The sequence below is a fragment of the Gorilla gorilla genome, chromosome 3 (genome assembly GCF_029281585.2).
Source record: "Gorilla gorilla gorilla isolate KB3781 chromosome 3, NHGRI_mGorGor1-v2.1_pri, whole genome shotgun sequence".
NCBI classification, from domain to species: Eukaryota; Metazoa; Chordata; class Mammalia; order Primates; family Hominidae; genus Gorilla; species Gorilla gorilla.
In genome coordinates this window covers 135,073,291-135,083,428 of record NC_073227.2, presented here as the reverse complement: position 1 = coordinate 135,083,428, position 10,138 = coordinate 135,073,291, and the positions used below count along the sequence as shown (strand labels likewise).

The 10,138-nt window shown below is 35.2% G+C and overlaps 1 protein-coding gene across 2 annotated transcripts in view; it reads right to left on the bottom strand.

Annotated features, from left to right (window-relative positions):
• Positions 1-234: 234 nt before the first annotated feature.
• The window catches only part of UGT8 (UDP glycosyltransferase 8), an 85,938-nt gene continuing 76,034 nt past the window's right edge, over positions 235-10,138 (bottom strand). For both annotated transcript variants that reach the window (XM_004040310.5, XM_055384109.2), the window contains exons 5-6: positions 9,812-10,031; positions 235-2,542 (exon numbers count right to left, since the gene is read on the bottom strand). In XM_004040310.5, the coding sequence (XP_004040358.1) occupies positions 2,179-2,542; positions 9,812-10,031 (584 nt within the window). In that variant the 3' untranslated portion in view covers positions 235-2,178. The remainder of the gene's footprint in view (positions 2,543-9,811; positions 10,032-10,138) is intronic.

Genomic DNA, 10,138 nt, shown 5'->3' with positions numbered 1-10,138 from the left:
CTAGAAAAAAAAAAACAACAATGATCAGTAAATACCTACACTTAACATTCTGAATTCTGGAACAGAATTTTAAGATCCATGTCCATGTCCTTGTAAGGTAACTCCCTCTGTTTAACAATAGAAAAAAAAGTCTCACATTTAACACGTTGTTTCCACACTCATAAATACATACAAAAGTTGGGAGACCTGTCTTAGAAACATGTTTAAAATGAATATATATAATATTATGAAATAAAATCTGAATAAAAATTTTATTCCAACAACACTTCTCTATTTTAAATCATGTTTATTATTTAAGTTTTTATCACAGTGGAGATTAACTTATGTTTAATCATCCAATCAGTGCCTACTGTCAACTTAATCAAATTCCAAAAAAGTAAAATCAACTCATTCATACACTCTAAGTCCTCTTACTATCCCACCATTCATTGCCTGTGTCTTTTTTTCCTTTTAACGGCAACATCGTAATAAGATTGTGAAAAGGTATAACTAATAAGTTTCTATGTATGTATAATACCATTTCTTCAAGTATTCAGAGAGCAGTACATTTGTCTGCATTGTACATTAGAAAACTACTTGTGACATTATTTCTAAGTGCAGGAGAGCAGCTCCTGGTGGGAGAGTAATGAAGTTGTTTGTCATAGTGTATGCCAAGGATTTACAGCACTCTAGAATTTTCACAACTCTTCCATGTTAGTGAATGACATTAGGTAAATGTTGTATTTGCCTATTCTCAGCTATCAGATGTGGGATTTCAAACTAGAAACAAATAAAGCATACACTCAACCAACAAGGGTAGTGCAAGTGCTAAGTAAACAGAATGACATGGAATAAATTCATAGTTGCCAACTAGTGAATGCTTCAGCAGGGAGACCCTGATTTTATGATGTCTGTGACTTGCATCCCTGTTCTCAAATGAATACTGTCACTGCTCCATGTCAGCTACAATGACCGGAAAAGGCTGCTGGGGTGAGGGCTGAGTGAATGAGGAAGATGACAGGAACTCATTTTCACAAACAAGTGGTTCAATTTATCTGTCACATCTGTATATAGTGTAAAGTCTGATTTGTTAACAAGATCTCAAACCTCTCCAGAAAAAGCAGGTACCAATATGGAAAACTGCAAATGTTCCATTTAAAAAAATTAAATGTTGGCACCTATGTAATATAGATTGTATGGCCCGGACAATAAAAGGGATCAGAAGATGGTTTTTTAAAAGTTAAACTTTGGAAATGTAACACCTGAACATTCAAAAGTTACATTATAGAAAAGCCATCAGTTACATAAACATTCAACAATACAATGGTGCTGTTTAAAAATGCCCTAGAAGCAATAATCTTCAGTACTTTGAATAAAGTCAGAATTTCATTGCTTTGTCTTAATTATGCATTTAACATATTGTTACTCATTAAAATGAAATAGAAAAAACTATAAAATTCTTCCAGAGGAAAATTATTGGTAGTAGGAAAACAAAAGTAAAACGTGAAAACCAATGTATACATTTACTTAATTACGTTTTTCCCCCAGAAGTGGCCATACTCTATCAGAAAAGAAAAACAATAAAAACAACAACAACAACAAAAAACTAAAACAAAAAATACAAAAAACTGTGCCATTTCTTTTTTTTTTCTTCCTCTGCATCCAGTTTTGGGGGGAGGTGTTCTTTCATAGTAGTGTTCTGAGTTCACACACATTAAATGCTAGAAAAGAAACATCTGGATCCTGACTATCCTTTTACTTTATTCTTGAGTGTGTTGTACCCTCAACAAATGTAACAAGCAGCCAGTAAAAATTCTCTTAATTAGGACACACACACACACACACACACACACACACACGTTATTAAGAAAAATGAAACCATTCCTGATCCGGGACACACACATATCAAGATTTAAAACTAAGGTCTGACACAGTCACTGAATTGATTTAAATAATTAAGGCTTCTAAAAGGTTCAGTGCCAAAACTCTCTACATCAGTATTTGAATAAAATACATTTCTGCATTTTAGGTTTGTGCTTTTTACAGCCATCTTAATTCCACAGAATTTCATTAGTAGATCTCATAAGGGCATGTTAGAATTGTTTACTGATGTTTTACTTTTAGTAGCTGTTAGACTAAATAATAGCAATAAAAATTCAATGAGTGAACCAATTTATTTCTATCACCTGGGCTGTTGGCTCATTTCACTTTCTTTTCATGTTTAATATGGCCATTTCTTTTGTACTTGCCATTGAGGATTCCATTGTGGTAATGTCCATTAACTGTGCTATGCTTATTTCTAGACCACAGACTTTTGATTTTTCTGTAGATAAATTTTGTCACCCAAGACAAGAGAAAGTATAACAAGGCAGCACCAAGCAAAAGCACAAAGGCAATATCCAGTAAAAAATACTGACAAAAGGAGATTTGATGGACAGCGGCACGTAGGTGATGGGCTCCATTGTGACGAATAATATAATCTATCCAATAGATAGTTCGATTGACAGGGTGACCAGGTTGATCCTTGTGAATTTCCGAAAGCTTCTGGGCCCTCTGACGGTAGCTATGGAGAGGGGACAAAACACAGAATGATGATGCTTATAATAAAGTTCTATATTTATGCATATCTTCATTTAAAAAGGGGAAATAATTAAAACAACTATTCTTTAGTAAGTACCTTGCATGTACAAGCACTGTGTTAAGTGCTTTAAACACATTATCTTATGTTAACCCAATAAAATGTATTTTAAATTGGTGAGAAAAATGAAAATCGGAGACTAACTTGATTATGTTACAAAGTTGAGACCCAGAATTTTCTGACTCCAAACCCTATGCTGTTTCCACACTACATTACATGTAGTTCTTCTCTCCACATACTTTTAAATAGTATAAATCAACAAGTTTCAACCAGGATGGAAACTAAATTTATTAGATTCTAAAAGAAAGATGGAGAAAAAGATACAGAACTTCATTCTACCACTTTTTAAGCAATAATATTTGTTTTAATTTAAAATAACATTAAATATGGGGTGAAGATATATTGTTAAAGAGATAAAAAAGAGTTGGGAAACACCATGAAGTCAGATTTGATGTTATATGCAGTATATATGTATAGGTAATGTATGCATGTATATATGTATAAAGAAAACACCCTCTTAAATGATTAAAAGACCAAGGAAAATGGGGAATCACAAAGTGATAAAATATAAGCATTTTATTTTAATCTAAAAACATGTGACTGCACATTCATGTGCCAATCTTTGACAAACGGCTAAATCCCCCTTGCATGAATTCATGACTGAAGTTTGTATTGTTTAGACATAAGAAATAATTTCCACCTCGAGAGATACAAAATCTATCATGGAGGATATAGCACTACTGAGTTGTGCATTATAGAGGAACCAAAGATTGGACATGTGTGAAGACTTGATAAATCAAGAGAAGAGTGTAAACTAAATCATAAAAGTGGGAGACTGAGAATATGCCCAGAACAAATTCATTTGGAAAAAGTATGAAGTTTAGTTAGAAATTAGATTGGAAGAAGATGAGTCTTCCCCATGGGTATTCTGAATGACAAGATATAATAGCTTCTTTCTTAGAACCAAAGAGCCATTATATCAGGGAGACTGGCTGTTAAAGCAGAGGGAAGATACTCGTGATGGAAAGTCCGTTAAAAAGACCTCAATAATGACCAATGAGAGACTGAGTAAAAAAATGGTGGTGGGATTAGACAGATAAAGGGAAGGGAAATGGTGTAGTAGAAGAGTTGGCAGGAGTTGGTAAGAGTGTGGATTAAATGTGAAGGGAAAGGGAGAGATCATATGTAACTGCAATGTTTCCAGCTTGAATGACTCACATGGCAGAGTTAATTAACAGGACACAGTAACACAGAACACGGGACATGCTGCTGGAAATGATTACAGTTTGGGATGTAATGAAAGGAAAGGTCGAGAGAGCCACTAGAAATGTGAGGATGGAGCTATAAGATTACAAAGCCCAGTGAAAAATCTACTCAGATTTATGAGTTGATTTGATGAGCCTTTATTTTTTATGATTTCACTCTAGACCTAAACATTAAGTTTTAACAATTATGCAAAAAAATTGAGAGGCAGTGAACAGAAGGTTGTTAGGAGTGAGAGAAAAAACAAATGAAGGCTATTACATAAAAGTATGTAATTAACAGGCACGTTTTCTCTCTCATCAATGCCTCATAAGAAAATTACGACCAAATAATAAATCTAGTTGTATTAAAAGTACAAAAACCTCACCAAATATTAAAAGGCCATCCCTCAGTTGCTTTGTAATTTATCATAATTTCTAACTGATGGCAAAAGGGAAACTAGAAAGTTTCTACTACTCCATTTTATGAGAAAATGCTTATGGGGCAAAGGAGTATCTTTAAAATACAAAAATGAAACGTGACATCTTAGAAAATAAAATCCAATCTTTTATTTTAACAAAGATGGAAAAGAAGGATAAAAACAATCTTAAGTCTTCAGGTACCTTAATGTCACTGTGTATATAACCCTTTCTCTGGTGATGATTAAACAGATTATACAGATGCTTTAATGGGAAATCTCACTTCTTGTACTCTTGAATAAATTATTAACTCATATGGAACTCCAATATGTTTACTTGGTCCTAGATCACTAATTATCAGAAAAGCTCTTGACATCTGACTCAGCTTATCTGAACAGGGACTTTCATCGGTCAGACTCTTAGCCCCACCTAGGAGTAGACTTATAAAGCTGGATTGCTTACTAACCGATTTCATTTTGTATGACTATTCTGTTCAGAGGAGGTCCATGGATCAACTGGAAAGGAATATTGGAGAACTCACAGATAAATTTTTAAGGGGCAGGTATTTTCCATGCTGAAACTGGTCTCAAATTTAATGTAGTGGCATTGTCCCATGAGCATAGTTTATTTTACAACTCAAAATTCCTTCCAGTAAGAATATGAATATTGCAAAAAAATAGTGTGATTAAAATGGTCACTCCAGACACCTCTAAGTTATTCCAAGAGATCTCTTAGATAAAGCCCCTTTTAATAAAACAATTACCTTGTAAGGGGCTCACATGTACATTAAATTTTACAAAAGTATAAATATCTTCTATTAAAAGTTGACCACAGGTTGGATATGTGCGAAGTTAATAATGATCGATTCTCCATCTTTCTTTCTAACTTATTTTGTAATAATAAAAGCTCCAGACTCAAAAGAATCCTCCCAAACAAACAAAAAAGCAATAGGCCTTTATTAAATGAATCCAAAGCATTAGGAAACAGAGATGTAAGATGTGTAATTTTACTTAAGTTGTGGATTAATAAAAGGAATACTTTTTGGGGGTTTTGTTGTTCTTGTTATTTCTTCTAAAAGAAAATGGAATACATGTGCAGAATGTGCAGGTTTGTTACATAGGTATACATGTGCCATGGTGGTTTGCTGTACCTATTGACCCATCCGCTAAGTTCCCTCCCCTCACCCTCTACCCCCAACAGGCCCTGGTGTGTGTTCTTCCCCTTCTCTGTGTCCATACGTTCTCATTGTTCAAGTCCCACTTATGAGTGAGAACACGCAGTATTTGGTTTTCTGTTCCTGTGTTATGTGCTGAGGATGATGGCTTCCAGCTTCATCCATGTCCCTGGAAAGGACGTTACCTCTTTCCTTTTTAATGCTATATAGTATTCCATGGTATATATACCACATTTTATTTATCCAGTCTATCACTGATGGGCATTTGGGTTGGTTCTATGTGTTTGCTATTATAATTGGATTGCAATAAACATATATGTGCTTGTGTCTTTATAGCGGAATGATTTATATTCCTTTGAGTATATACCCAGTACTGGGATTGCTGGGTCAAATGGTATTTCTGGTTCTAGATCCTTGAGGAATAGCCATACTGTCTTCCACAATGGTTAAACTAATTTACATTCCCACCAACAGCATAAAGCGTTCCTATTTCTACACAGCCTCACCAGCACCTATTGTTTCCTGACTTTTTAATAATCACCATTCTGACTGGCATGAGATGATATCTCACTGTGGTTTTGATTTGCATTTCTCTGATGATCAGTGATGTTAAGCTTTCTTACATATGTTTGTTGGCATCATAAGTGTCTTCTTTTGAGAAGCGTCTGTTCATATCCTTTGCCCATTTTTTGATGGGGTTGTTTACTTCTTGTAAATATGTTTAAGTTCCCTGTAAATTCTGGATATTAGACCTTTGTCAGATGGGTACATTGCAAAAATTTTCTCCCATTCTGTAGGTTGCCTTTCACTCTGATGATAGTTTCTTTTCCTGTGCAGAAACTTTAGTTTAATGAAATCCCATTTGTCAATTTTGGCTTTTGTTGCAACTGCTTTTGGTGTTTTAGTCATGAAGTCTTTGCCCATGCCTATGTCCTGAATGGTATTGCTTAGGTTTTCTTCTAGGGTTTTTATGGTTTGGGGTTTTACATTTAAGTCTTTAATCCATCTTGAGTTAATTTTTGTATAAAGTGTAAGGAAGGGGTCCAGTTTCAGTTTTCTGCATATGGCTAGCCAGTTTTCTCAGCACCATTTACTGAATAGGAGATCCTTTCCCCATTGCTTGTTTTTGGCAGGTTTGTAGATCAGATGGTTGTAGATGTGTGGTGTAATTTCTGAGGTCTCTGTTATGCTCCATTGGTCTATATGTCTGTTTTGGTACCAGTACCATGCTATTTTAGTTACTGCAATCTTGTAGTATAGTTTGAAGTCAGGTAGCATAATGCCTCCAGCTTTGTCTTTTTGTTTTTGGTTGGTTGTTTTTGCTTAGGATTGTCTTGGCTATAGGGGGTCTTCTTTGATTCCATATGAAATTTAAAATAGTTTTCTCTAATTCTGTGAATAATGTAAATGGTAGTTTGATGGGAATAGCATTCTATCTATAAATTACTTTGGGCAGTATAGCCATTTTCACAATATTCATTTTTCCTATCCATGAGGATGGAATGTTTTCAATTTGTTTGTGTCCTCTCATTTCCTTGAGCAGTGGTTTGTAGTTCTCCTTGAAGAGGTCCTTCACATCCCTTGATAGCTGTATTCCTAGGTATTTTATTCTATTTGTAGTGATTGCTGAATGGGACTTCATTCACGATTTGGCTCTCTGCTTGCCTATTGTTGGTGTAAAAGAATGCTTGCGATTTTTGCACAGTGATTTTGTATCCTGAGACTTTGCTGAAGTTCCTTTCAGTTCAATTTTGGGGCTGAGACAATGCGGTTTTCTAAATATAAAACCATGTCATCTGCAAACAGAGACAATTTGACTTCCTCTCTTCCTATTTGAATACCCTTTATTTCTTTCTCTTGCCTGACTGCCCTGGCCAGAACTTCCAATACTATGTTGAATAGGAGTGGTGAGAGAGGGCATCCTTGTCTTGTGCTGGTTTCCAAAGGGAATGCTTCCAGCCTTTGCCCATTCAGTATGATACTGGCTGTAGGTTTGTCATAAATACCTCTTATTATTTTGAGATATGTTCCATCAATACCTAGTTTATTAAGAGTTTTTTACATGAAGGGATACTGAATTTTATCAAAGGCTTTTCTGCATCTATTGAGATAATCATGTGTTTTTTTGTCTTTGGTTTTGTTTATGTGATAGATTACCTTATAGACTTACATATGTTGAACCAGCCTTGCATCCCAGGGATGAAACCAACTTGATCATAGTGGATAAGCTTTTTTTTTTTTTTTTTGAGACAGAGTCTTGCTCTGTCACCCAGGCTGGAGTGCAGTGGTGCAATCTCGGCTCACTGTAAGTTCCGCCTCCCAGGTTCACGCCATTCTCCTGCCTCAGCCTCCCCAGTAGCTGGGACTACAGGTGCCCATCACCATGCCCAGCTAATTTTTTGTATTTTTAGTAGAGATGGGGTTTCACCATGTTAGCCAGGATGGTCTCGATTCTCCTGACCTTGTGATCCACCCGCCTCATGCTGCTGGATTCGGTTTGCCAGTATTTTATTGAAGATTTTCACATTGATGTTCATCAGCGATATTGGCCTGAAGTTTTCTTTTTTTGTTGTGTCTCTTCCCAGTTCTGGTATCAGGATAATGCTGGCTTCATAAAAGGAATACTTCTTTTACAGTATTAGTTACTTGGTTTAAACCAGAATATCTCGGACACAATATTAGTGAGGCAAACTAATATTTTCAATAATTATCACCTGTTAAATGTGGAATATTATCACATTTGAAACAAAGAAAGATAAGTGACTTCAGTTTATATAATGACTTTTAGCAAAGGACATGCTACACAAATCACTGGCATTTTTACATTGACTAAGACATCTTTCTATGCACAAAATCCTTTCAGTTAAATATTTAAGGTTTTCAAGTTACATGCAGTTAACTCATTATCTGATGTGCATACTTTTGGGAATGATATAAATTTATTCACTGCATTGAATAATCCTTAAATTAAGCACTTACATGTCTTCAATATTCTATAGCTGGAATTTAATTGCCATGTGACCTAAGATTGCAACCTGTTCTTGCTCTGATTCAGCCTGGTTCATGCCTCGCAAAACACAGCTGGACTAACTTCCTGTGAATAACCTAGATTTTTGCTCTTTCCTTTTCATCTGAGCCAATTTCAGCAGTTCTGCAATTGTTTCCCCATAATTCTACTTAGGGCTATATTTTACAAACTTTCCTGAAAGACTGCAGATAGATACATACATACACACACATATGTGATACATGCATGATGTATATGTATGTGTGTATATATATATATATGAAATAACATCATGTTTTGAAAAGCACACCTTTAAAGAAAAACTATAGATAACAGAAGAAGGGATATACTTAGGCAACCCTAGTTATGGAACACATTGCTCCAATGGCAGAGCTGTATCCGACACTGGATCCTTTAAGAGTCCAAAGCATGAAGGTCACCCCTGAGCTCACATAAAGGCAGCATAATGAACTTCAGTTGAATTCAACATTTTATATGCAAGCTGCATCCTTTTATATGAAATAATTTTTCTTATTATTGGTTGTTCCTTAGAATGTGGCAGTGTTTCTCAAGTGTTTCTCAGTGTTAAGCCATATCCCCTAGACATAAAAAGAAAAAGCTTATACGCTTCTAATATTTAATGCTATTGGAAATGCAAGGTAAATTAAATATAATATCTACAAATGAAGAAAACTGCTGCTTTGTTTTAAAACTACACAGGCCAGTTCTTCACCCTTTGAGACTCATTGGTGAACCAGCTTAACTCAGGACCCATCAATAATTTAAAAAGCAAAATAAAGATTCTGCTTCATCATTCACCTGAGTAAATAAATCTCCGTATTTCTGCAATACTCAGTGCTAGGGAAACCCAGCAACACCAGGCTTACCATGCAGTACAAAGAACACTGTCTTGGGAATCAGACAGTCCTGGCTTCTAATTTCAACTACAATTGCTGTGTAAGCCAAATTACTTAAGTTCTATGAATATCAAGTGCCTTGCCTCTATAATGTGGATAATAAAAACTGTGATATACAGCTGTTATAAGTATGAAAATGAAATAAAGCACATAACATTTGACACAATGTAGATATCCAAAGATTGTTCCCACTGCAGTTTCTCCCTGTTTGGAAGATCCTTGTAGAATATTATCTGGTGTCATAACATGGCTGGTCAAATGACTGCTGTTTCCATTTTCTAAATAATAGAAAACATGCACAAAGCATTATCACAGGAATCTAAAGGATATTTCCATAATTTGATAATTTATTGACAATCTATTGAAAATAACTGGCTACTGACAATATACTGTGGTATGTACGTTCATCAGCTTTAATGTTAATTGAAACCTTACCTGGGATTATTGATAACCTTCACTAGTGCTTCATAGAGCTCTTTTTCAGTAACTGTCTTCCATTCTAGCAATATCCCCATGCCTTTTGCCTGTACTCTGGTCATAGTATCATAATGGTCTCCAAAGAGTGGAATTCCCACTACAGGCACACCATGATACATAGTTTCAAAAATACTGTTCAAACCACCATGGCTCAGGAAGGCTTTAATCTTTGAATGCCCTGAAGAAAGATGAAAAAGAAAACAACTTACAACATTATTACTCTACAGAAGAGATTTTCCCAGAAATTCATTAAAAATCGACACTACAGTAAACATGCATTTCAGA